Source organism: Mustela nivalis, assembly GCF_964662115.1.
Source record: "Mustela nivalis genome assembly, chromosome: 10".
Taxonomy (NCBI): Eukaryota; Metazoa; Chordata; class Mammalia; order Carnivora; family Mustelidae; genus Mustela; species Mustela nivalis.
In genome coordinates this window covers 3,825,273-3,852,844 of record NC_139029.1, presented here as the reverse complement: position 1 = coordinate 3,852,844, position 27,572 = coordinate 3,825,273, and the positions used below count along the sequence as shown (strand labels likewise).

At 49.8% G+C, this 27,572-nt stretch overlaps 1 protein-coding gene across 2 annotated transcripts in view; it reads left to right on the top strand.

Annotated features, from left to right (window-relative positions):
• The window catches only part of DNAJC11 (DnaJ heat shock protein family (Hsp40) member C11), a 70,345-nt gene that overhangs the window by 25,610 nt on the left and 17,163 nt on the right, over positions 1-27,572 (top strand). For both annotated transcript variants that reach the window (XM_082688054.1, XM_082688055.1), the window contains exons 4-6: positions 5,061-5,162; positions 25,965-26,093; positions 27,019-27,141. In XM_082688054.1, the coding sequence (XP_082544180.1) occupies positions 5,061-5,162; positions 25,965-26,093; positions 27,019-27,141 (354 nt within the window). The remainder of the gene's footprint in view (positions 1-5,060; positions 5,163-25,964; positions 26,094-27,018; positions 27,142-27,572) is intronic.

The window sequence follows — 27,572 nt, the reverse complement described above, 5'->3', positions numbered from 1 at the left end:
CACTTGGGTCAGTTGTGGTTTGGATGGGTGCATTCAGGGCCCCTGCAAGGCCGGAGGCTCCCCCTTTGGAGTCTGGGCGGTTAATTCCCAGCATCATCAGCCCATCTAATGGAGCGGCAGGATAACGTCTTCCTGACAAAATACTGCCTGGTTTCCTATCGCCAAACCAAATTATCTCCCCATTAGAAACAAAGCAAAACCACACACACAGTAATGATTCTAAAAGTATGTAGGCAGTCACAGATGGTGAATGGATAAGCTTTTCTATTCATATATTTTAGTAAGCTACTTTATAAGGAAATTAAGTTCTCATCGATCAGAATTGGCTTTTTATTTTCATTGATAACTAAGCTTTTTTGCAGTTTGCTATTTTTGCATTGATACTAAGCTTTCACTGAAGATAAAAATGCCTTCAAGGAAGAGCACATGAAGATACCTCCCCGATATTTACTAAGAAAGGTGTGGGTGCCTAACATACGATAGAAACGGAGCCCGTTGTTCGTGTTGCACAGGAACGGTCTCACTCCAGAGCATTCTGTGCGGCTGGCGTCCTGACTCCCTCAAGGAGACCGTCGCGCCCCTCCTGGGTAACGTGCGGATTCTCCGGCTTCAGCTGAGTTCCCTTCGCGCTGTTGCTGGTGTTCTTCAACCGTTAAACTTTTCTAATTGCTGATGGTATCCGCTTGCCGCATACCTGTTAGTCTGAACACACAGGCAGTCGCTGGAGGAGGGAGGGCGCTGTCAAAACCATAGCACCCGAGACGCCTCTAGTCCCGAGATGTCAGAGCCCGCCTGGCCGGCCCTGGGGAGGAAACCTGAGTTTGTTCAGGCTGCACAAGATACAAGTCCTGCTTTCAGCCGTTAGTCAGTTTCAAGGTTGGTTTTGTTTAGTTTTAGAGAGAGAGAGAGAGAGAGTAAGCAGGGGTTTGGGACCGAGGGAGAGAATCCCAAGTGGTTTGTACACTCAGCACAGAGCCTGACAGGAGGCTTGATTCCACGACCCTGAGATCATCACCTGAGCCAAAATCAAGAGTCAGATGCTTAAGGGCGTCTAGGTGGCTCAGTCAGTTAAGCATCGCCTTTGGCTCAGGTCATGATCCCAGAGTCCTGGGATGGAGTCCCGCATCGGGGTCCTTGCTGAGTGGGGCGCGGCCTTTTTCTGCCTGCTGCTCCCCCCGCTTGTGTGCTCTCTCGCGCTTTCTCTCTTTATGACAAATAAAATTTTTTTTAAAGGGGGGCTAAGATGCCTAACCAGTTGAGCCACCTATGCTTTTGCCCTTTTTTTGTCTTTTAATCTTTGAGAGGCTTTGTCATTCTCCAGCAGGATTCCGAAGGAAGAAGATGCAGACGTACAAGTGATCGCCACTTGTGAAACCAGCCATTTTAGTTACCCGAGTTGGTTAGCAGTGTTTGTGCAATACCCATGTTGAAAATGAAATTGGCTTGAGTGGCAAGCTTCACCTTTGAGCTGGGAGTGCTCGGTGGCATTGGAGCCGGTAACGGTGAGCCGGCAGAGAGGAGAGCCCGTGACTCAGGAGCACTGGGAGATGTTCTACCGCGTCCTTTGGCTTACACTGCCCACAGTCTAGTTTTTGTCCACAGGCCCTGCCGGTACCCACATCTCACTCTTCCCTGTCTCCTTGACGTCCGTCTCACAGTGGCTAGGACAGTAGCCTTCATTAGGCAGAGCTGCAGTGTGGTCAAGGTCATGAAAACAAAGACTTAGAAGCTCTCACAGACTAAGGAGATGGGATGACAAAATGCAAGGCCAGAGCCTAAACCGGATCCCAGAACACACAAGGGATGTTAGTGGAAGAGCTGGTGAAATCGAGAAGGTCTGGGTTCTGTTCCTTGGAGTGCTCTAGGGTTGGCTTTGAGATTTGGCCGTTGTCCTAGGGCAGTGTGAGGTGTTAACATCAGGCGAAGCCGGGGGAAGGGTGTAGGAGAACTTCCTGTACTGTCTTTGAAATTTTTCTAAAGTTCTGAATAATTTTCTAAAATTGTTCCAAAACCAAAGTCAAGTAGCTGGACTCAGAATTTTCAGACCAGACAACCCCTCAGGAATCCTGTAGTCCAACCCCGTCACTGTAGCAGGGATCCGAGGCTTAGAGAAGTGAAGTGACCCTCCCCGCGCCCCTGAGGCTGCCAGGAGGTTAGAGACAGGTTGGGAGAGCCTGCCTTCTGTCCTTCTACCACGCTGCCTTGCTTTAGGGATCCCTGCCCCCTCTTCCACAAGGCAGATCCGTGTTCCTGGCTAGCGCAGGGACGGACCTCATTGGTGAATGAACAGTTAAGGTGAACGGGACAGGTGTGTAGATGCAGGGGCTGCACATGATCTGCCCTGTTAACGGAAAGTGTCTGGTATTCACCATCTGGCATGTGGTTCTGGGCACTGTGTTCCTGGGTACGTCTATCCAAGGGTGACTGAGATGGAGGAAAGTGACGTGTGGCTGTCTCGGTCTCCTTCCCTCCTCTGCCGTGGTACACTGCGTGGAAAGGGCCGAAAGGACGAACGATGTCAGGAGCCTTGGAAGCAAGACTCTGCCCTGAGCTACCCAGCTCTTCACCGCTCTCGAGGTGCCAATCCTTTTGACTTTGCAGTCCGCTCTGATTATGCACCAGCTGTTTGCCAAACCTGTGTAAAATTGACTAGAAACGGAATGACTTCACACGTTTGGAATATTTGCCTCTTCAGCTTATCACAGAGTAGGGCAGAGAGAGGGATTCACAGCTACTAATTCAGTCAGCAAAGGTCAGACAGCTCTAGAATTTCTAAAACAAATCTTGTTTTGCTCTGGCCTCTGCAGAGCCTGACGCTTTCCAATCTTTTAACTCCTGAAATCTTACAAATCTTTGTATTTAAAAATATCAGGAAAGAGGCATATTCATGGAGTCTGTGTTGCTGGTTAAAGCTTGGCTTGTCAAACTTGCGCTTAGTCTGCATTATCAACACCGGTGTCCCGCTGGACAGAGTACTCGGTGGGAAACCTTCTCATCCAGGCAGAACAGGCAGGTTATTCCAGGACCTGTGCAGCAGGCACTTCCCATCCAGACCCTGCTTGACCTTGGTAGTGCAGCACTTAGGTCACCACCGGCAGGTTTCACAGTCATAGGTTGGGGTTCAGAGGTCGTGAAGAATTTCTAAAACACTTTAAATCCTTTTTTCCTGATCTTTGTTGATCTTCATGGTTAAGTGGAGTAGTTGGTAACTTCCATCTCCCTGAAGCTCTTTTGCTTTTATTCTCTGTGCTGAAGGGAGAAGCTGGTGGGAGACAGCGGTGCTACAGAAGCGGAAGCCCTGAGCTTCCCTGCCCCGGCTCTGCCCCCGGCTCCGTCCAGGGTAGGAATGCAGGCGGAGTGCTCAGGCCTCAGCTGCAGGGAACCAGCAGGCTGAGCCTCCGTATCCTGGTGCCACTGATTTATTTGTTCTTGGATGATTTTTGTGTTTTTATTTTAAAACTTCCTTTAAGAGAACTGCTGCCCCCGTTTAGTAATTCTTGGTTGTATCAGGTTATGAGAGGAGAAAAAGGTTTCTCCATTTTTTTCTCTTTACTTCCTGAGAGCAATAGTAAACACATTTCTCAGTGTTTTTTTGGATAAGCCAGTTTTTATATTTCTTTTTCTTTATTGCTGAATAATAAAACCGAGGTGCACAAAACCTAGACTATACCCCATTTATGTGTTAGAATACACACACACGTATGTGTGCACAGAGATGTCTAGAAGACACAGAAAAGCTCGGTGTCAGCCTGTGGGAGGGATGGTGGGAAAGAGGGAGCTACAGGCGAGTTGCACTGTTTGCTTTATATCCTCCTGTACTATTTTGATTTTTTGCTGTAAGCGTGTATTTTTTTAAACAATTCTTTAAACTTGTGATTTCCAGGATTGCTTCTTCTCACATCACCTCCCTTTTTAGCTGTTCTGTGAGCAGCTCTCCAGGCTCCTCTGTGTCTCCCGCCGCTACAGGCAGTGTGCCCTCGGGCCTTCCCCCGCCCGGCTCCGGACGCCGTCCCACGCCGATCTCGGTGTTGCTCACAGGCCGTGGCATCTTGGACCCTAAAATCACATGGTGCGATTTTCTCTTTCACAGATACGGGGCCTGAGGCCCACGGTGGCCTTCCGTTGCCTATTAGAAATCTCTGCTTCATGACGCGCTAAGAAAAGCCGCAGCGGGAGGCCGTATTTCCTCATTGATCCGACATCATTGTTCAGGGGGTCTGCCCGTCAGTACGAGAATTGGGGGTGCAGAAGTGCACCCGACATCTACATCCTCGGGGTCCTACCGTAGTGTAGTAGGGAAGGTTGCAAAAAATGCCCAGACCTGATGGCCGAAGACCCCTTGGTCCGAGCCCAGAAGGCATCTCTGGCGATGGCCCCGGCGCACTGAGGAGAGATGGCCGGGCTGTGTGGGCCTTTGCCCTTTGGTTCCGTCTTTAAGGTTTATTGTCTGTGCTGGGACCATTGGGAAATTTAGACCATGAGACTTAAGGTGATGTGTTCTTGGGGAGCCTGGGTGACCCAGTTGGTTAAGTGTCCGACTCTTGCTTTCAGCTCGGCTCCTGATCTCAGGGTGGTGAGATCGAGCCCCGAGCAGGGCCCCAGGCTGGGTGTGGAGCCTCCTTAAGATGCTCTCCCTCCCTCTCCCTCTGCCACTCCCCACCCCCCCGACACTTGTGCGCGAGCTCTCTCTCTCACCGTCTCTCAAAAACTAAATGAAAATTAAAAAATAAGGTGACGTGTTCTTTGTAAGGTTCCTGCAGCCTCGCCTCAGCTACTGAAACCAGGGAAGTCGTGCTTCGGTCTCTCCAGAGAGCTGAGGAGAAGCACGGCCACGGGACGATGAGGGCAGAGCTGAGTGGGTGTGACCGTGAGCCTCGCCTCCCCAGGGCCCTTGTCCACGGGGGAAAAGCCCACTGGGCGTCGCTGGCGTCTCGTTTAAGTCCCGGGGAAAGGAACACGACCCCAGGCCACGCGGACTCACCAGTTAACCCTGTCAGCTCTTTGCGTCTGTCTTCCTTGCTTTCTGGGTCCTTAACTGTGTCCTCCTGCTGTGCCCGCAGGTGGTGGAGCGGAGGAGAACGCCGGCCGAAATCAGGGAAGAGTTCGAGCGGCTGCAGAGAGAGCGGGAGGAGCGGAGGCTGCAGCAGCGCACCAACCCCAAGGTGAGCCGGGCCCGCGCGAGGACGGCGCAGGGCGTGCGAGCCAGCAGGCCAGTCCGAGGTCCGTGGTGCTGCTGGGGTTTTTGTGTGTGTGTTTGGTTGGTTGGTTGGTTGTTTGAAGGTAATAACGTACAAAACTGGTGGAACAAAGTTTTGTTTATCCAAGTGGCGTCTTTATGGAAAGCAGCTCCCAGTGGCTTTCCGCAAAGCTGTGGCCGAGGACCTGAGAAAAGGGTTTTCAGCCACGTGCAGGGCAGTAGCACTAATCCCATGGTTCCCCAAAGCCAAGGAGACATCCCAGACAGTAAGCAGCACAGGCAGGTCCCCGAGACCCTTCCCTGCAGTCGAGCTGCCCACACTCTTGCTGGGTGACAGTCAGGGGACACTCGCTGTCAGGGAGAGGGTGGCCACCTGACCACACTGAGGCAGCTGGGTTCCCTGCATGGCTTAGGACATAGGATTGTTCCAGACTGCCTTGTGCAGGGGCCTAGGCTTTTTTTTTTATCCTCTCCAGACAACAGCACTGTGAACACCAGTCACTGGGCTCTTGTGGCAGCGACAAGATGACTCCCTTTGACTCGGTCAAGTCCTCAGGGGAGTTTGAGTCCTGCTAGCAACATGCCTGAGTCTGGGAGCTACTTCTCAGTCCCATGTACCGTATCTCTGTCCTTTGGTTTGTTAGGGAAGCGCGTTCTGAGTCCATGTCCCAGCCCTGCGGCAAATGGGGCACGTCAGTCAGTCAGAGGTACCAGATGTGCGAGTGGCTAACCGAATGCGGCCCCGTGTTCCCGTTCAGTGTGCTGGGTAAGCGGGGCTCGGCCTCCGTCAGCGTGACCAGGGTGTCCTGGCAGTGGCCTGAGCGTCTCCTGAAGGAAAAGAACAGACGCGACGTGCATCTGGGAGGTGCGATAATACGAACTTCTGATCAAATATATTCCAGAAAGTGGATTTTTTAAAGACTCCCACAGCAGTTAGGGGACTGTATATTCAGAACACTGCCGTCTATTTGAAGCCTGCATTTCAAAGTATATTTATAAATGCCCACACCTCTCCTTTCTACCCAGCCTCCCTGCAGCAGATGATGGCGTCAGTGGTGGCGAGCGGCTTTTGGTCACAGGCTGGTGGAGAATTGAAACACCGGCCAAACCGACTCGGGGCGGGTGACGTAGTCGGGGGCACTAAAGATCTCAGGGGCGCCTAAACCATGCTCATGGGGGACCTTCGCAGAGCCAGCGGTCAGGGCCGCACACTGGGGGGATGCCGGGTTGGAGGGGTCGGCGCTGGCAGATGGAGCGAGGGCTGCGGAGATGGGGCGGGAGCCCGGCGGGAGCGCGCTGCTGCTCTGCTGTCTGCTGCGCTGGCTGCAGCTCTGCCACGCTCAGAGCAACGAAGGGGAAAGACGAAGGGGAATGACACTGTCACAGTAGCCTGAGCCTCTGTGTCCTGCAATAACATCGGCCATCTGGGTGTGCGCAGTGATTGCTTATTGGGATTCTGTGGAAATGTGTCTCCGGGCCATGTTTCTGTGGAATGAGGGAGCACAGCTGTGACCGTTTCACACAAGCGTGCAAGTTATTGTAAAATTCCTAATACTGCACTACTTGCTTAAACCGCTTCCAAATAAGACGTTTTCTAACCAGAAATAGGGAGTAATAACCAGATGTGGGCTATGCAGCATTTCAGGGAGAGGTTTTGAGCTGGGTCTTTTATTCCATTTCTGAGGGTTTTGCTTTTCATAGTGGAAGGGTTTGGAATATTCTCATCCTAAGAAGACAGGGCGATCTCCTCTGTTAAGAAAACCACAGAGGAAGGACACTGCCAATGACCATCAGGCTGAGCACTGACCTGTCCCAAGAGACTGGCAGGCAGGTTCCATTTTTGGTACTGCCGTCTGAATCTTGGACGGGCATTTCTCTCTGTTGTTACAGAAAGAGTTTGTTGGGCAGGGATTTTTGAGTAGGATGTATGTACCAAGAACAGGCAGAGAGGTCAGGTGAGAAAAGTCACAGATTGGAATTCCTGACTCTGATACAGTGATGTGGGACCCAGAGCAAAGCATGTGACCTATGCTTTGTTTTCTTGTCTGTAAAGTGAAGCCGTCTGGGGGCGCCTAGGTGGCTCAGTCGGTTGAGTTGTCAGCCTCTTGTTTTCGGCTCATGTCATGATCTCAGGGTCGTGGGATCGGGCCCTGTGTCAGTCTCCACACGCATGGCGGAGTCTGCTTGTCCCTTTCCCTCACCCTCTGCACCTCCCCGCAGTCGGTCTCTGTCTCTCTCTCTTTCTCTCTCTCTCAGATAAATAAAATCTTTAAAAAAAAAAAAAAAAAGACACTGTCTGGCTTTCCTGTTATACAAGCTGGGAAATGATTTAACCTTTTTTTTTTTTTTTTAAGATTTTATTTATTTATTTGTCAGAGAGAGGGAACAAGCAAGCAGAGAGGCAGGCAGAGGCAGAGAGAGAAGCAGGCTCCCCGCTGAGCAGGGAGCCCGATGCAGGACTCCATCCCAGGACAGTCATGACCTGAGCTGAAGGCCGCTGCTTAACCGACTGAGCCACCCAGGCGTCCTGGGAAATGAGTTTAAAAATAGGAAATAGGAGTTAATTTATTAGAGACGGACAAGCCTGCTAAAGAAATGCATAGTGGTACCTATCAGGTACTCGTGAGGTTAAGAACTCAATTTCATTTTCGTTTTGCCTCCAGCACTGCATGGGAAACGCTTGGTTTGGTCAGGCAGTTCGGGGCCCGTGGGGGTTGGGTCTGGATGGGGTCTGGCAACTGGGATTTCAAAATGGCCCTCTGACACCACCATCAGCCTTCTGCTGCGGCCTTGGCCCAGTGGTGTTCAGCGTGCCCAGCTACCTGTGAGTCCTGGCTTGTCTGACTGAGCTTTTCTGGTAAAGCACTGTGGGGCTCAGAAGTGGTGAGCGCAGCCCCCAGCTCCGGTGTGCGAGCCGGCAGCGGAACGCATACAGACACGCTTATGAGCAGATGCCGGAGACAGTGTGGTGGAGCCTTCCACTTGGAGTCAGGAGCCCTGCACAGGGATTCAGAGTCCTCCCTCCCATCCTGGGCCCTGGGTCAGGCTGCTTCTCCTTTCTTAGCTCAGTTTCCCCTTGTGTGCAATGGAAGCTTTGCCCAGAAACCCACTTCTTGGGATCAAAAGACCCCACAGTCCTTAGTTTCCTCACTTCTGTTTTCTGTGTTTGCTGCATGAGAGGAAAGTCCTCTGTGTCCCCTGCCGGAGACCCCCAGGCTCAGGTTGGTGGCATCCAAGGACCTCCCGGGCCCTGGCACTGAGCAGCTCTGGGAGGGTGTTCACAGCTGGGCCAGACGGCAAGGCTTGTCCCCATCGAGAGCGCCACGTGCGACTGGACTGTCGCTGCACTGCCCCGGCCACCCCCCCTCCCTCCATTTTCCAGATCTCTGTTTTGTGGCTCAGTCCGTCCACAGGGCTTGCCTTTTAAAGACTTAGGATCCCACGATAGGTTTGTTCCGTGTTGCATTCACTTGAGATTGGTTCCCTTGATTCTTTCCTTTGTTAATGCCCGGAAGCCGTCTTTCCCTGCCACGGCGGCCACTCTGGGGTCGGCCCGTGGACATTACTGCCGCCTTCTGGGGACTTTGTTCCCATTCCGTGCAGAGCAGAGCACTAAGTCACGAGCTGTTGGGGAGCTGTTGGGGGTCTGCCTCCGGGGGTAGGCTGGCCGCCTGCCGATCCCGTTACGGAGCAGTTCAGGGGGCTCGCTGCACCCTGTCCGTTTCCTTTTCGCCGTTCAGAGGTCCATGTAAGCTCCCTGGCAAGACCTCCTCTCTGATTTCAGAAAGGCCGGCTTATCGGCCTGGTTCCTGTGATAGCTTAAAAATAGGATTCAGCTTTATCGGGAAAAGAATTTAAATAATGTATCAAGGAAGACATGTAACAGTAAAAATATTTTTAAATCCCAAAACGTTTTCATAAAGATGCAGGATTACATTACTCAATTATTTTTAAAGGGTTTTTAAAAAGCTATGTCTCGGCTGCCGCGGCTGACGGTCGTAGGCATTCGAATGAGCCCGTGGCTATGACTTCAGTCTGTTCGGGAGAAATGGCTCTGATGTCATAAACCGGCTCGGCTTTGCTGACAGGAAAATTGTGCCGAAGGAAAGCTCTTTGGACCCATATGTTTGTTGTGTTCGATGGCAGGAGGGGACGATTTAGCGTTTGCGCAAATAGGCAGCCACCGCAGGGGAAGAGACTGGGAAGTTGTTGTAGAAGATGGGACCGAGTGAGGAGACAGAGCCTTTGCAGGAGGCACGAGGCTGTTCTCCCCCATCCTATTGGCGTCACCGCTCCGAATCAAGGTGTCCAAGTGGGAGACTGGGGGTGAGGGGACACAGGGGTGGGGGCATCCTTGGAAGCTCCGGTGAGTCTGCGTTTGATCCTCGCTGAGCTCAGGCAACACAGGTTCCGACTCTGATCTCCCAGCGACTCTGTGGACACGACCTCAAGAGCCACCCCGGGCCCAGCAGCCGGAAAGCGGCTACACGTTGCTCTTACGGCACTTGCCTCCTGGGGGAAGTTTCAGTCAGTCATTGAGAATGCATTTGACAGAAATTTCTCCCTTTATCCTTATGGCCAGATAAAATACAAACATGAAAATAATTCAGAACGGAGCATTCCTGATTCTCCTCAAAGAGGGTTGATGAATGCACCATCTCCAGCCTGGTGAGAAGCTTCTCGTCGTGGGAGAAGGGCTGTCACGTGACATGCTCAGAATTTCTGTGAATGATGTCAGTGAAGATGTGTCTGTCATATTCTCCGGCAACCCAAGGCCGGAGGACAAAACCACGGTTCTAGAATATCGCAGTGAACTAGAGTGGAAAGGTGACCCGGGCTAGCCCAGAGAAGGGGAGCCGGGGAGAAACGGTTCTGCACTGCCTGGGCTTACTAATATCAACAGCAGTTCAGAGCAGTGGTGGGTTGGGGGTGGGTAAGCTAAAGGTGACTCGGGTTCACAAGGCGGTGTAGACTGGGTGCCCGAACCGAACCAGGCCCTGCTCCAGATGTGGGCGTGCAGCAGAGAACGGCAGACAAGCCCCTGCCCTCTGGGATTCGAGTTGAGAGAGACAGATACTACACCACGGACGCGACACGTAAATGATGGACTGTGTTAGGAGGCGATGTTGCCGACGCGGGGAGGTGGGACGAGGTGGGGGGGAGGACTGCGGTTTTAAATGGGGTGCTCGGGCTTGCCGAGCAGGCGACACTGAAACTAAGAGGAGAGAGGAGCTACTATGGAGGTATCTGGGAAGAACCTTCTGGATGGAGGGAGGAGCCAGTTCAAAGGGATAAGGTGGGTCTGGTACGTTGGAGGCGAGTGTGTGCAGCAGTGGTGGAGGGAGTTAGTAGGAGCTGAGGTCAGAGAGGCACAGCTTCCCCCTCCCTGTGGAGAAGCAGCAACTGGTCGTAATTTGTGGTAGGTGCGGAGAACAGAACCAACAGCTCGAAGACGATTTTGGCTTGGTGCGAGGAACAAGGCGGGCTGCTGGGGACTGAAGGAAGCCACACTTTTCTCCACCATCTCATCCTGAACACAGAGCAGCAAGGACCTACATCTTCCAGGGGGGTGGGGGGGGTGGGGGAGTTATATAATTAAGATAAAAATAAGTTTCCCGGCTGTTCACAGAGTCCGTGTGGGAGTGGATTCCCGGCCGGCAGGTGGTGCTCCCATCCGGGCTGGGTGGAGTTCTCTGATGACCTCTGGGTTGGGGTGGGGGGGTCTCTCTCACTCCAGGCCCTCCCTGCCTGTGAGTAATGGTGTCATTTGGTTATGTGGCTCTTCCCAGGGAGGAAATTTTTGACACTTACAGGCACAAGAAGTCTACTGATTGTTAAATATGCATAAGGCCTTTTTGAGATTTTAATCACTTTAAAGATTTTTTTATTTATTGGAGAGCATGAGTCGGGGGAGCAGCAGAGGGAGAAGCAGACTCCCTGCTGACCAGGGAGCCCGAGGTGGGGCTCCGTCCCAGGACCCCGTGATCATGACCTGAGCCAAAGGAGACACTTAACCCACTGAGTCACCCAGGCGCCCCAAGATTTTAATCGTTTTTAAGGAGACTCTAGTTTGGAAGTCTGAGGTATGGGAACATTTTTCTCAGTCTTTTTGTGGTCTAAGTAATATGCATAAATAGTGGAGAAAGTCAGTTACTCGACCTACTACAAAAACAACCTCTCGCCGCTCCCCGCTGGTCTGTCCAGGCCTCGCTGCTGCCCCTGCCCCGGAGGCACCTGAGGGAGACACTGCGAGAGAAGGAACACAAGCAGGGGGAGTGGGAGAGGGGGAAGCAGGCTTCCCGCAGAGCAGGGAGCCCGACGCAGGGCTCGATCCCAGGACTCCGGGATCATGACCTGAGCCACCCAGGTGCCCCTGCTCTTCGGTCTTCTGTCTCTCACCCATCCTTTTGGCATCCTCTGAGGCCCTGCTTCTCCTCCCCCCTCCCACTCCAGTCTGGACCCCCGCTCTCTGGCCTGCTGTACGGCTGGGGCCCCACGACTCTCCTCATCGGCTTCCTAGGAATGTGTTTCTGTTCGCTTCGGCAACACCTTGTTCCCCAGGAGCCGCCCCAGGGGGCACTGCCAGGCCCGGGAGCCCGGAACAGCACCTCCCTCCCCTCGGTGGGCTCCCTCTATCCCTTCCTGTGGAGAAAACCCATCTTCTAGCCGCTTCATTAATGGAAATCCTGGAAGTCAAATTTCTTGGTTCTTTTCTCCCCCATTTTATTGTCTCTTGAAAGAGAAAATAATAACGTAAGTTTTACATATACATAACTTATACATACACATGCGTGCGGCGGATCACGTGGGACATCTGAGCCCTGACAGCGGTCAGGGACGTGGAGGTACACCCCGCCTGACCCCGGGACAAGAGTCCTGCCCACTCTGGGTGTCTGCCTCCGTGGCCCCCTCCTTTCCCATCTCCAGGCCGCAAAGAAACACCAGCCAAAGGGGGTCATCCTTCTGTGGCCTTTTAAACTTTGTCACAAATTGGATACGTGCTTGAGTGATCCGCTGTTTGGTTTCTATTGTTCTCAAGCTTCACAGAAGTGGTCCATGCTCTAGGTGGGCCTCCGGGACTTGTTTTCTACCCACACCTCCTACCCGTGCAGACGTCTGTGCGTTTCGCGAAGTCGTGACTCAGTCATTTTCGCTGCCGTCCGCAGTGTATGCCTTCCCCTGCGAGTGGGTGTCTGGTCTCCGGGTTTCTGCGACCACGAGCTCCTCCGTCTGAGCTCGAGGGGCCCCGGGATGTGTAGAAGTTCAGCTGGGGGAGATGGTGCCGCGGCGTTTTCCGGAGGTGAAACGCGGCCTTCCCCTAACTCAAAATGTCTCGATTGGATCTTCAGACCTACCTAAGCGTAAAGCTCGTGTCTGGGTCTTTGTCACAGTGTGTGTATAGATAGACACGCACGTGGTAGGAAGTGTGTCTCCGCGTTCAGTGAGAGCTCTGTGTTTAATGTTAGAAATGGCTGCTCTTGATCTGTTTTAGACTTAAAAAAACAACAGGGTTTTTTTGTGTGTGTGTGTTTTTCCAACCTACAATTCAGCAGGATATGAAGCTCCAGTTTGGAAGTCATCTTTCCTCTGAACTTGGAAGACCTCATTCCAGTGTCTTCTAGCTTCCGGGACTGGTGTTGAGAAGACCCGTTCCTGTTCTCGTTCTCGTGTCGGGTGGTCTTCTCCCCCTTTGGAAGCCTGTAGGGTTTTCCTGTCTGGGCTGGTGCAGCTGCGTGTGGGAGGCCTTGGGTGAGCTGCTCAGTGGAGTCGGGCGCACAGTGGATCCACGCGCAGCCGCACAGCCATGCCGCAGCCCTGGCGCGTTTTCTCACGCTCACTCTTACGAACTCTCCTCTGCTTCTGTCCACACCTTCCATTTCACACATCGGGCTCTCTGGACGCATCGTCTCACTGGCTCATGTTTTCCTCTCTGTTTTGCATATTTTTGAGTAGTTCTACTTGTTAAGAAAGTTTCTTTTTCTAGGTGGTTTTCCTGCCTTCCTATCAGCGTGAAAAATCCTGCCGTATTTTTTAAAATCCAAGAACTTTCTTCAGTTTGTTGTTTTCCATATTCTTGCAGAGGTACAAGGAAGGGCTTTGGTTCTTGAGCCGTGTCGAGAGGTGCCTTGTGTCCCCGTCCCGTCTCTGACACCCCCCAGCTGTGTGGCCTTGGGCAAGACTCGTGGCCTCTGTTCTTGGTGTCTTCATCTGTGAAATGGAGACAGTAACAGTACCCACCTCGTTATTAATGGAAAGATTCAATGGAGTAATGCATGTCGAATACTTCAGAGTGTCCCCAGCACTTACTAAGCGTTCATAAATGCTGGTTTCTATGATTAATGCAGTCTCTTTGCTTTTACTGAGCGTATTACTTAGTCATTTCCTGCCATTTTCTCTGGCATTTGTATCCTCTGCTTCTTTCGGTTCTTTTTGATCTTTACTTGGTTTTAGACTTCCGTGTTGGAGCTTTTCCTCCAATGTCTGCTAATCTCTGGCCGGCTGCCCGTGAGGTGGTGCACCGGGGACAGTCATGGACTTGGCAGGGCTTGACACCGATAACCTTCACTCTGGGCTGTTTGGAAGGAGACGCCCATCCCCCCGCACACACACAAAGGTTAGTGTTGAAAGGCTTTTTCTACCTACCAGCTGGTACTTCTCTGGAGAGGAAACCCCCAGTCTCTCACCTGGCTGCCGGCAGTCTTGTCACTGAGAGGGCGGGAAGTCGGGAGCTGACCATTCCGTGTGAGTCTCACTTCACCTCGTTCCTTGCTTCCAGGACCTGCCCCCCCCGCACCCCACTCTACCTCCACTGGACCTGGCATGCCTTCCTGTGATTTCTTCAGAGAGCAAGCCTCTGTCACTTCTCTCCTTTGACTGGTCCCTCCGGTTCCGGAGCCAGCAGAAGCCTCGTATCTTCCTCTGCTCAGTCAATGACCACCTCCATTCTTTTCCAGTTTCTAATAAGGCTTGGTTAGCATCTATTATCCTGTCGCTCTTGGTGTTGCTTGAGTGTCATTTTGGGAGGGAGGAGGGTTTCAGGAGAACAATCCTATTGGTTTAACCAAAAATCCAAATTTACTTATTGGAGATAATTGCACCAGAAGACTGATGTTTGTCCATAATCATGGAGATGGAGGAACAAAAAGCGGCCACAACTCTGCAGATGCAGTGTCTTCGAGTTAAAAGACTGTTGGGGGTGGGGGGCGCCTGGGTGGCTTCATCGGCTAAGTGTCTGACTCTAGATTTTGGCTTAGGTCATGATTTCGGGGTTGTGAGATCGAGTCCGTTGTCAGGCTCTATGATCTGTGCAGTGTGCTTGAGATATTCTCTCTCCCTCTCCTTCTGCCCCTCTGTGTCTGTCTCTCTGTCTCTCTCTCTCTCTCTCCCAGACAAAATCTTTAAAAGCCTGTCGACTTGGAGAGCAGACCTGGGGTCACCAAGGGTTGGGGAGAAGGGAGGGGAGGAGAGTGGAGGAACGCAGCTCTAAATGGGCAGCACAAGGATCCCTGTGGCGGTGGAAGTGTTCCATATGCTGACTCCTTCTGGAGGCATGAACCCACGTAGGTGATCAGGTTGTATAGAGTTAAATGCACATGCCGCAAATGAAAAAGTAAATAAAACTGAGGAAATCTAAACAAGAAGGTTGGATTGTATCAATGTCAGTATCCTGGTCATGATATTGTACTGTAGTTTTGCAAGACGTAGCCATTGAAAGAAATGTGATGCATCAGATCTCTATTTATTTCTTACAACTGCATGTGAATCTACAATTATCTTGGTAAAATTTTCAGTTAAAAAAACCGGGGTGGCTCAGTTGGTTAAGCGTCTGCCTGCAGCTCAGGTCATGATCTCCGGGCCCCAGGATGGAGCCCCACATCGGGCTCTCTGCTCAGCAGGGAGTCCACCTCTCTCTCTGCCCCTCCCCCACTGGTGCTTGTGTGCACACATGCGTCTCTCAAATATATACATAAAATCTTTTTTAAAAAGTGCAGATTCTGGGGCGCCTGGGTGGCTCAGTGGTTTGGGCTGCTGCCTTTGGCTCGGGTCATGATCTCAGGGTCCTGGGATCGAGCCCCGCATCGGGCTCCCTGCTCCGCAGGAAGCCTGCTTCCCTCTCTCTCTCTCTCTGCCTGCCTCTCTGCCTACTTGTGATCTCCGTCTTTCAAATAAATAAATAAAATCTTTAAAAAAAAAAAAAAAAAGTGCAGATTCTGGTGCCTGGGTGGCTCAGTGGGTTAAAGCCTCTGCTTTCGGCTCAGGTCATGATCTCAGGGTCCTGGGATCAGGTCCCGCATCGGGCTCTCTGCTTCGCAGAGAGCCTGCTTCCCTCTCTCTCTCTCTCTGCCTGCCTCTCCATCTACTTGTGATCTCTCTCTGTCAAATAAATAAATAAAATCTTTAAAAAAAAAAAAAAACACAACACACAAGATTTTTAAAAAAAGAAAGTGCAGATTCTCAGGGCAGCTGAAGGGGAGTCTCGGGCTACTACCTGGGAATGTGTGTTTGAACAAGCTCGGGAGGGAATTCAGATGGTGGCTGGATGGGAACTGTCCGAGGAGTCTGCCAGTGGTGCTATTTTTATGTAACAGTTAAAAAAAAAAGAGTTGACTTACGAGTAGTTTGTTGGACGCCAGGAAGATGGTGACCCGGTGGGCTTGTAGTTTAGAGGTTGGACCAGGCGCTTCAAAGGGGATCTCTCCAGTTACTGCCGCTAGTGTTCAGCACCTTAAATCTGTGATTTTTACCGAAGACCTCAAAACCTGAGACACTGATTAAATCATACTCACTTGACAAGTCGTGCTACATTGTTATTACTTACCTCTGTGCTTGAAGACAGTTTGAAACTTTGGGTTTCTGGGTTGTGTGCCCCGGAGTCGAGGTACTTTGGCAGGGGGAAGGCAGAAAACTGGCCTGTACAAGAGATTGAATCCTCCGGCTCCTACACGGTCACAAATATCTCAGCTGGCAATCTGTGGCTGTTGTGTGTCCCACTGACAGGTTTTCAGTGCGTCCTGACGGTGGGTAAAGAGCCTCCTCGTACTGTCCTTGTCGTTGTTTCATGTGCTAATTGCAGAGTTAAGTACCTTGGGATGAGGGTCCGCCACCTGCAGCCTGCTGTCTGGTTTTCTCCAGCCTCTGAGCTAAGAGCCACTTTTATTACATCTTAAATGGTTTTTAAGAAATCAGAAAGGATAAGGGTGCCTGGGTGGCTCAGTGGGTTAAGCCTCTGCCTTTAGTTCAGGTCATGTTCTCAGGGTCCTGGGATCGAGACCCGCATCAGGCTCTCTGCTCAGCGGGGAGCCTGCTTCTCTGCTTACTTGTGATCTCTCTCTCTCTCTCTCAAATAAATAAATAAAATCTTTTTAAAAGGCGCCTGGGTGGCTCAGTGGGTTAAGACCTCTGCCTGGCATTCTGGGATCGAGTCCCGCATTGGGATCTCTGCTCTGCTCTGTGGGGAGCCTGCTTCCCCTCCTCTCCCTGCCTGTCTCTTTGCCTACTTGTGATCTCTGTCAAATAAATTAATAAAATCTTTCAAAAAATCAGAAGGATAATTCATGACACATAAAAATGATATGAAACTGAGATTTCAGTGGTCTTAAATAAAGTTTTACTAGAACACAGCAACACTCATTTAAGTATTACCTGTGGCTTGTTTGTGCTTCCCGTAACAGCACAGGCTTGAGCAGTTTCAACTGTAGTTACCCACAGAGCCTCAAGTGCTGTCTGGTCCTGGACTGCAAAAGTTTGATGACCCCGCTCTACTAAAAAATAAGGGGACATATGCAGGTATTTTCCTCTGTAAACTTTTTTATTTGAAAAAGGGAATTTAGTAGTAAAAGAACACAAGCCTGGCTGCGTTCAGTTAGCAGTTGTTGGGAGAGCTCTGACTCATCGGTCTGTCCAGCCTTAGATCTGTTTCTCCTTTTTCCTTATCTTTTTTGATTTTCTGTCAAAATTCGGATCTGACTTTCCTTCCTCAAAGTTGGGACTTCTCGTATAAAAGCATTTTGCCTTGAAAGTTTCTGAAAGTGAGTTGTAAGTTGCGCCAAACGCCTGGTTAGCTCGTAGAGAAGAAAGCTGTCCAGTTCTGCTGCTGGGGCCAGTCCGTTTTCAAAAGGTTATTCCTTGAGCCGGAAGAACAGCAGAAGGCAGGCATCCAAACATCTCCTTAAAATATTAAAAGCCATGTCCTTGTGAGCTCACAGTGACGCTATCATTCATCTCTGGGACAGTCTGTTTCATGAGCCTTGGCTGGCACTGGAGCCTAACATTCTTTGTGGTGGCTCTCGTGACCTTTCTGGGTTAGTCCTTTTCCATAGACTTGGATCAGCACCAGAGGCTGTTGAGTCTCCAAAGCCACTGGCTGGTTGAAGTATTTGGTTATTTTGGCCTTGTTTAAAGAAACAACAAGATGGTTGAAAAAGTGATGACGTGAGCAATATTTTTTTTTACTTTTAAAGGCTGTTCTGGGCGCTGGTGAGTCATTTGATTGTCAGTGCAGAGTTAACACAAATATCTATCATTTTAAAAGTTTTCTTTGGGAAAGGAAATAAAACCATATTGAGCATTATTCTGGAAGTTTTAAGCCAATGCAGTTTGGCAAATGATAAACAAGATGTAAATGTTGAAAGGGCTGTGATATTCGGTGGAAGGTGAGATTGCCTGTCCGTAGAGAACCAGCCGTAAACTATCAGGACTGACACGCTGAATGAGACAGTTACGAGACTCGCATACCTAGGACAGTGGGTTTCAGCCGTTCCTGCCAGCAGCACCGTGCGGATTACGGAATAACCTCTCCTGCCTGCTCTCCCTGCCTCCCTCCTTGCCCCTCTCCGTCCCCCAGCACGGCAGCCAGACTGAGCCTGCGGAAACTCGGGTCAGCCCCGGTCACCTGCCTGCAGAGCTCAGAGGCTGGTGTCGTTCTTTGTCAGCAGCACTCTCCCCGTGGCCCATGATGCGGCCGCCGCCGTGCATCAGCCAGACCAGGACATTTTTGAGAGTGTGAAGGGGTGCTTAAAGTAATTAAAATGGTCTAGTTTTTGAAATGTTCATTGACCAAGGCACCTGGGTGGCTCAGTCAGTTAAGCATCTGCCTTTGGCTCAGGTCATGATCCCAGGGTCCTGGGATTGAGCCCTAAATCGTGCTTTCTGCCTGGCAGGGACCCTGCTGCTCCCTCCTGCTCTGCCTGCTGCTCCCTCTGCTCGTGTGCGCGTGCACGCTTTCTCACTCTCTCTGTCTCTCTCAAATAAGTAAATAAAATCTTTTTTAAAAAACAAATAATTTTTAGGGGCGCCTGGGTGGCTGAGTGGGTTAAAGCCTCTGCCTTCGGCTCAGTTCATGATCCCGGGGTCCTGGGATCGAGCCCCGCATCGGGCTCTCTGCTCAGCAGGGAGCCTGCTTCACTTCCTCTCTCTCTGCCTGCCTCTCTGCCTACTTAGGATCTCTGTCTGTCAAATAAATAATAAATAAAATCTTTTTTAAAAATAAATAAATAAATGATTTTTAAAGTTTAAAAATGTTTATTGACCAGCACTGGTTTTATTATATTGGAGAACCTACAAAATGGTTTATTCAAAAACTACTTCAGAAATATTTCTTTTAAAAAATGTACCTATTATATTAAAGCAAACTTTACGGGGCGCCTGGGTGGCTCAGTGGGTTAAAGCCTCTGCCTTCGGCTCAGGTCATGATCCCAGGGTCTTGGGATCGAGCCCTGCGTCAGGCTCTCTGCTCAGCGAGGAACCTGTTTCCCCTCCTCTCTCTCTGCCTGCCTCTCTGCCTACTTGTGATCTCTGTCTGTCAAATAGATAAAACAAAAATCTTTTAAAAAATAAAATAAAAAATAAAAATTATGTTGATTATATGAACATTAAAAGAAGAAGCAGCAGTGGCACCTGGCTGGCTCAGTTGGTAGAGTACACAACTCCTGATCTCAGGGTTGTGAGTTCAAGCCCCACGTTGGGTGTAGAGCCGAGACAGAGGGAAGAAGGAGAGAAGGAGAGAAGGGGTAGGAAGGAGAATTCTTTTGGGCATACATTTGAATAGTTTTAATCAGCTTATCAGTTACATTTGTCTCTGATATTCTGTGTTCTGGTTATGCATAACCAACCACACCAGAACTCAGTGGCATAAACAATTTGATTTTCTCTCAGGGTCCTGTGGGTTGACCGGAATCAGCTGGACGGTTCTGCTGGGGTCTCCTCATGTGGGTGTAGTCCAGTGGCAGCGGGGTCGTGTTGAAGATGGCGCCTGCGCTCCTGGGCCTCCCACGTGGCTCTCCCCGCCCTGGCTGGCTTGGTCTTCCCTCAGAACATAGCAGTTTCGGGGACGGTGGAGTGTGCTGTTAGCTAGCTTCCCCAGAAAGCACCTCCAGGGGTGCCTGGGTGGCTCAGTGGGCTAAAGCCTCTGCCTTCAGCTCAGGTCATGATCCCCTCGTCCTGGGATCGAGCCCCGCGTGGGCTCGCTGCTCAATGGGGAGCCTGCCTCTCTGTCTACTTGTGATCTCTCTATCAAATAAATAAATAAAATCTTTTTTAAAAAAAGAAAGAAAGCACCCTCAGAGAGGCCTAGAAGAAAACTGCAAGGTGTCCCGTGACCTCGCTCCGAAGGCCACACCAGTCACACCCGCTGCACTCTGTCGGACAGGAGCTAGTCTCTGGTGCTGGGCAGAATCAAGGAGAGGGCTCTGCAAGGGTCAGATGCCAGCAAGCGGGGCTCGCAGGGAGGCCTTCTCTGGACCCTCACTCCTGCCTTGTGGCACTGATCGTTTCCCAGAGAAGGTGCCTTCCGTGTGGTGGTCTGTCTTCTGTAACATTGTCTACCATCTTTTTGCTTGTTTGTTTGTTTTTAAGATTTTATTTATTTGAGAGAGAGAGAGCACAAGAACAAGCAGGGGGAGGGGCAGAGGGAGAAGCAGGCTCTCCGCCACGCAGGGAGCCCAGTGTAGACTCAGTCCCCGGGCCCTAGGACCATGACTCCAGCCAAAGGCAGACGCTCAACAGACTGAGCCACCCAGGTGCCCCCGTTACCTACCATCTAAATACATTTGTATTTAGTAAATTTGAATTTTTTTTTTTTTAAGATTTATTTATTTGACAGAGAAAGTGGGAGAGGTAATACAAGCAGGGGAAGCAGGAGAGGGAGAAGCAGACTCCCCACTTAGCAGGGAGCCTGATGCGGGGCTCAGTCCCCAGACCCTGGGATCATGACCTGGGCCCAGGCGCCCCTAGTAAATTTGAAATCTTTTTTTTTTTTTTTTTAATTTATTTATTTGACAGAGAAAGAGATCACAAGCAGGCAGGGAGGCAGGCAGAGAGAGGAGGAAGCAGGCTCTCCACAGAGCAGAGAGCCCAGTGCGGGGCTCGATCCCAGAATGCCGGGATCATGACCTAGAGCCGAAGGCAGAGGCTTTAACCCACTGAGCCACCCAGGCACCCCGTAAATTTGAAATCTTTAGTATATTTGATTCTTCTCTGTATACTATAGTATTCTTTTTTTTAACTTATTATTTTTCTCACCATAGCACATACGTTCCCCAGCGTCTACCACCCAGCCACCCCATCTCCCTCATCCCTCCCCTCCAGCAACCCTCAGTTTTTAATCCGCAGAGATTAAGAGTTTCTTACGGTTTGTCTCCCTCTCTGGTTTCGTCTTGTTTCATTTTTCCCTCCCTTACCCATGACCCTCTGTCTGGCTTCACCATAGTATTCTTAATTGAGAGTATTTTCTCAATTATAAATTTCAAGTTTGCGGAACATATACTTTGGCTCAAGTATTTTCATAGGGTATTATCTTTTTGCCTCCATTTAGAATATTTTTGACACTCTTTTTTCAATAAATTGTCTTTTCCTTATGATCTTTCGCCTGCTTCATCAGATTACCGGCCCAGCCACAAAACCACAGGCAGGCCTTTTCAGTTTTATTCCATTCCAAGAGAGACTATACATTTAACTAAAGATGACAGTTCCACCAAAAAAATTCTTAGCAAAAATCAAGATACTCCAGATTGCTCTTAGGGAATTTTGAAATAAACTGTTGGAGCTCTTATTTTGTTTGTTCAGTTCGTCCTTCCTCAAGAGCTCAATTTCAGAGTGACACGCTTTATTTTTGGTGATTGCAATTTCTTAAATATTTCAAAAGCTAGGGGGTTTATTGTGCCATTTTAAAAAGGAGTTATTTAACTCCTTTTAACTCTCTTCTGGGTGGTAGACACAGAGCCCAGATGTTCCTATACTCAATTTGTAATACAGACATACTGCAAATTTTTTTGTTTTCAGAATCAGCTTTGGGGTGTCTGGGTGGCTTAGTGGGTTAAGCGTCTGACTCTTGATCTCAGCTCAGGGTTGATCTCAGGGTCATGAGTTCAAACCCCACACTGGGCACTATACCCAGTATGGAGCCTACTTTTTAAAAAAAAATAAATAAATAATGAATCCGCTTCGCAGAAAATTATTGTTACTCTGAAGACACAAAAATATTTGTACATTTTGACAGCTTGAGCTTAATTTTCCCAGGTGGATAATCACAGCTGGTTTTGACAGTCGTGCGTCCATGTGCACGTAACTAATGCTGAGGCTGTTTTTCCTCCGTAGGTTTCTTGCTTTAATAAGACACTTTTACCATCACGCTGTACTTTACCAGAATTGGCATTTGAGTATCACCACAAAAACAGAAGCTTACATTCACACTAGGACTTTTTGACTTTACAGTAACACTTTCTTCTGAGGTTCCCACCCAGTTCCAGCGTGGATGGGGGCAGCTGCAACCAGCAAGAATCCAACTCGGGTCCAGGGGCGCCTGGGTGGCTGAGTCAGCTGAGGCCTTGATCTCAGGGTCTAGACTTCGAGCCCCACGTTGGGCTCCACATGGGTTATGGAGCCTGCTTTAAAAAAAAAAAAAAAAAAAAAAAAAGTCCGTTCATCTCTGATGCTGTCTGGGATTGCATCAGATTCCACAGATAGAAGGTTCAATCCTACAACACTGCTGCGACCCCCCCCCCCCCACCTCCAATGCCCATCACAGGCCCAAGGCTTCTGACCCAGGGTTGTAGAGGCCAACACCCTCCTTCTCAGATTCCTTCAGTTCACTAGAGGGGCACAAATCAGCAGCCGGTGGGAATACGCAGAGCGAAGGCTGGGAAAAGGTAATGGGTTTACACACCCTCTCAGACACCCTACTCTCCCTGCACCTGCACTGTCCCCGCCAATCATGAAGCTTGCAGAACCCAGTCCTTTTGGATTTTCACAGAGACTTCATTGCATAGTCAGACTGACTGTTTTCAACCTCTTGATTCCTCTTCCCTCCCTGGAGGCTGGGGGTAGAACTTGAAGGTTCCAGCCCTCCAGTCACTTAGTTGGTCCTCCTGGCAACCAGCCCCCCCCCCCCCCCCCGCCTTGGAGGGAGACGAAAAGCCACCTTCATTAATGTAACAGAAGACGCATTTATCATCCTTACCGGCAGAAATGTCTGGGGTCATGTCTGGGGTCGTAGGAGCTGTGAGCCAGGATCCCTACAGATGAAGACCAAATACAAATAAGAAGTACATATTTGGTCACCTGAATGACCAGACATACATTTCTTATAAATCACAAGATTGCATGGTTTGTTGTTTTTCTGTTTTTGTTTTTGTTTTTTTGGTTTTGTTTGTTTGTCTGTTTAAAGATTTTATTTATTTGACAGAAAGAGATCACAAGTAGGCAGAGAGGAAGGTGGGGGGGCAGGCTCCCTGCTGAGGAGAGAGCCAGATGCAGGGCTCTATCCCAGGACCCTGAGACCATGACCTGAGCTGAAGACAGAGGCTTAACCCACTGAGCCACCCAGGCGCCCAGTATTGCATGTTTATAATTCAGATCAAACCAGTATTAAGATTCGCTGATTTTCTGTTTGAAGCATCAGGTAAAACTGACATAAAATTGGCATCATTAACAGCTGTGAGGTTCTCTTGCTAATAGAACAAACACATAAATAGCTATTGCCTTATCTTTCCTCTGTGCAGTACAAACCTTAGAATGGACAAATGAGTGAAATTAACAGAGCGGAACTGCTGTCCGGTCCACAGTTACCTGGACAGTCCCTGCTGCTCCGGCTCGCTTTGGGGCATGGTCTTTAATGAAGAGCGGCGGACTACTGACCAAGGCCCTGGGGTTTGTTTAGCCTGTGTAAGACTTGATTTTCGTATGGTCTGAATCAGCGCTGTGGATGGATGATCGATACTGAAAACCGTTTCCGACGAGTTACAAATTCATCAGTTCTCTGAGAAAATGGAAATTGAGTGCTTATTTCGTTGTTGTTAGACATAAACTGTGTTTAATTGTGTTGCTCCCTGAAGAATTTATCAGAAAAGAAAATATTACCCCAAAACACAGACGTCCTACAGATTTACATCAGGAGTTGCACATTTAGCCCACTGCCAGTTTTTATGTGACAAGCTAAGAATTGTTTTTACATTTTTTTTTAACAGTTGAAAAAAATCAAAAGGGGGCAGCTGGGTAGCTCAGTGGGTTAAGCATCCGACTCTGGATTTCAGCTCAGGTCTTGATCTCAGGGTCATGAGTTCAAGCCCCACATTGGGCTCCACGTTAGAGGGGTTTTTGTCTGTCTGTCTGTCTGTCTGTCTGTTTGAGACAAGAAAATTCTATGAAATTCAGATTTCAGGATGAATAAACAGTTTTGCCAGACAGCCAGGGTCAGTCCCTTGCTGGGTAGTTGGGCTCCTTTCCCTTCCAACAGCAGAGTTGAGTTGCGACAGAGACGGTAGGACCCACACCTAAAATAGTTCCTGTGGCCCTTCACAGAAAGTGTCACCTCCAGATGATACCCTTCAGTAGAGGAAAAACACTGCGGCAGGAATATTCAGGCTGCCGTCTGCTGCCTTCTGCTGAGGACCGGCCCATCTCTCTTTCCCACCCTGTTCATAACGCACCTGCGGGTTCCCGCGCTCGGCTGCCCACAGCTTCACATATGTCCCAGGCTGAGGCACAGGCCACTTGCCTGCCGTACCAGCCGGGCAACGGCATCTCCTGCTTCTCATACCAGCGGAGACTAGGAGAAGGCAACTGGCTGCGCCACCACACCAGCAAATGTCGGGGCTGGGCTGAGGTGGAGAGAGGCAGTGGCCCCTGACATACCACTAGATGAGACAGTGTCGGAGACTAAGGATACCAAGGCATGCCTGAGCACCAAACATGTCTGGCTTCTTAGCTTAAGGCAACTGGTGATGATGCTAATACTCGGTTTAAAAATGAAAACCTAGGGGCGCCAGGGTGGCTCAGTGGGTTAAACCTCTGCCTTCGGCTCAGGTCATGATCTCAGGGTCCTGGGATCGAGCCCCGCATCGGGCTCTCTGCTAGGCAGGGAGCCTGCTTCCCTTCCTCCCTCTCTGCCTCTCTCTGCCTACTTGTGCTCTGTCTCTCTCTCTCTGTCAAATAAATAAATAAAATCTTTTCTTAAAACTAAATAAATAATGAAAATAAAAATGAAAACCTAGACTAATTGCTAATCCCACTGAAACAGCAGGGTTCAACTGGTCATCTCCTGGATAGCCCCCCGCACCATAGCGTCCACAGATCACCCGCACACAATCACCCAGAGCCTTCCTGTCTGCCATGTGCTCCCTCTGCTCCAGCCCCGTGGCCTCCTCCCTAGTTCCCCGCTCACATCTTTGTTCACGTGTCCCCTTCTTGGGCAGAAGAACACATGCGCCCACGCTGCTTTTGGGGCGATAGAAATGTTCTGTGTCGTGATTGTGGAGGTTGGTTTCGCGAGTCTGCATGTCTATCAGATCTCACCGAAATGGGCACCTCAGGCAGTGCGCTTTCTGTCATTATTTATAAATTCAGCCTCAGTACAGTTTTTTAAAATGGGCTGCAGGGAACCGAATAAAAAATGTGTGTATGGTCAGATTTTTATATGTGGGATTAAGATATATGCCCATTTGAGAAATCTTATGATGATAAAAAAAATAATAAACATTGATTTTCTGAGGATGGAGCATTTTATATCAGTCAGCAGATTTTAGCTTCACGTTTCTTGAGAGAATATGGTGTCCCATTTCTCATAGCTTAATTCTCAAATTAATTTTAGAAGGTGAAACAATTTTTCAATCTCCATTCATAATTGATTTTGTTTGCACTTTTTTTTTTTTAAGATTTTGTTTATTTATTTGACAGAGAGCACAAGTGAGTGGCAAGCACTTCTTGATCTTTGAAGTTACTTTATGTTTTAAAGAGTTTTAAGGGCACCTGGGTGGCTCAGTCAGTTAGATGTCTGCCTTTGGCTTAGGTCATGATTCCAGGGTCCTGGGATCAAGTCCCACATTAGGATCCCTGCTCATGCTCTTTCTTGCGCTCTCAAATAAATAAATAAAATATTTTTTAAAAGAAGGGTTTTAAGGTAGTTTTATAATGTAAAGGTGTTCAGAATCAAACATTAAAATGTTTAATTCATGTGACTCATATCTAGGTGGTTTCTGCATTCACAGCTTAAATCTGAAGGTGATCTATTTGGGCCCTAAAATTCATACTGTATGGGTCTTTTTCTTCTCCCAAATTCTTGTCTTCTCATTTGCCTCCCAGCATGACTGGTTTCCTGACCCCAGCGGTCGGTGAAGCTCTGTTGCTATTTGGCGTGAAATGTGACATTCATGCTCTGTGGGCTGCGTGGTGGAGTCCCGCCCACACCCAGTGTGCTGCCGGCTGCTGGAGTGTAGATTGTCTTTCATTCCACAAATACCACCCCTGCTGCTGACTGCTTGTTTTTCTGCCCCAGGGGACCATCAGTGTTGGCATCGATGCCACTGACCTTTTTGATCGCTATGAGGAGGAGTACGAAGATGTGTCCGGGAGTGGCTTTCCGCAGATCGAAATTAACAAGATGCACATATCCCAGTCCATTGAGGTAAAGCCCAGACTCCCCCCACCGAGTGCAGCGAGGCTCAGGTTAACAAGGCACGGCACGCCGGGCAGATGCGGTTTTTCTCATCTTTATTTATGAAAGGATGCAATTAGCCACTTAAAGAAAAAAAAAGTAGTTCCAGGCACAACCTTGTTACTGCTTTGCTGATGCGTTAGCAACATGAGTGCCAGGGGGCACATAGCTTCCAAGGTCGCTGGGCTCCCCCAGCAGAAGTGTAAGTGGTCTGGGAAAAGTAGAGACCAAGGTCAGGAAGATTTGGGGTGAGAAAGCAGACCTCCATGGGTGATTCAAAGAACCAGTCTCCATTTTAAGGCACGCTCTGTTGTGTGCAGAAAATACAACATTCGGCTGAACCCAGGGTCACTAAAATGTCATCTTTCTGCACACTGGCAGGGGGTCTGCTGAGGCTCACAGGAGGTCTCTACCTCCTCAACTCTGTTTATTCTCAAGTGCATCAACCCAGAAGATGAAGTCCAAACTGGGAAACTTGCCTGTCTGGCAGAGCTTCCAGGGTTGGCTACTAAGGCCATGGATTCAATCCCTTCCTCGGTGCTGGTGGTGAGCAAGCACTGTAGAGTCCCAGACATGCCACTGTAGGAGGAAAGGCACACGATGAAGCCACTGTGCCATCTGATCCTAAGAACCAGCATTCAGCCCGGTCTTTCCCCTGGAAATTTTGAAATTTGCCCAGGAAAGCTTTTGAAAAACATTATCTTGGTGCCCACATGCAGTTCAGATAGCAAAGTGGGAGAGAAGTGAGCCAGTTGAGGTCCTTGTGCGTCCCTAGACCCTGGAGCTGTGGTCACCTGCACCTTTGGCCATGCACTTGAAGTGTACTCCTTACACTGCTATCCTTGTGCTTTCTCGTGCTTTGACTCATTCCTTACCAGCAAATATCATTTCCTAGGCACCCTTGACAGCTACAGACACAGCCATCCTTTCTGGAAGCCTCTCAACCCAGAATGGGAACGGAGGGGGTTCCATAAACTTCGCACTTAGACGAGTCACTTCCGCAAAGGGATGGGGAGAGGTAAGAATGTCGACGGGTAGGGTCGTGCTAACCACTGCAGAGCCTGATTTCTGAACATTTACATTCTAAAAGCCAACCCTCAGAAAGACCTAGATTGGCCCCGTCATTGTACAACAGGATTCCAGATGCCAAACTTGCATCAGGTGACTGTGCCCAAGAGAAAAACGCGTCTCCTACTGGAGCCGGAATCCCCCGTCTGCTGGACAGCCCAAAGGCGGGACAGAGCAGCAAGACTGCCCTTGAGACGCCGACGCACAGAAACACAGCCGCGAGAAACTCCACGTCTCTGTTCCCCTTCAGCAGAGACCTGTAGCTTCTTCCCTTGTCCTGCCCGGTTCGGAAGGCAGGTGCCGCGTCAGTGCTCCCGGCCACTGATGGGCGGCTGTCTCGCAGCCAGCTCTGCTGAGCAAATGGACCTGCGTCAAATTAAC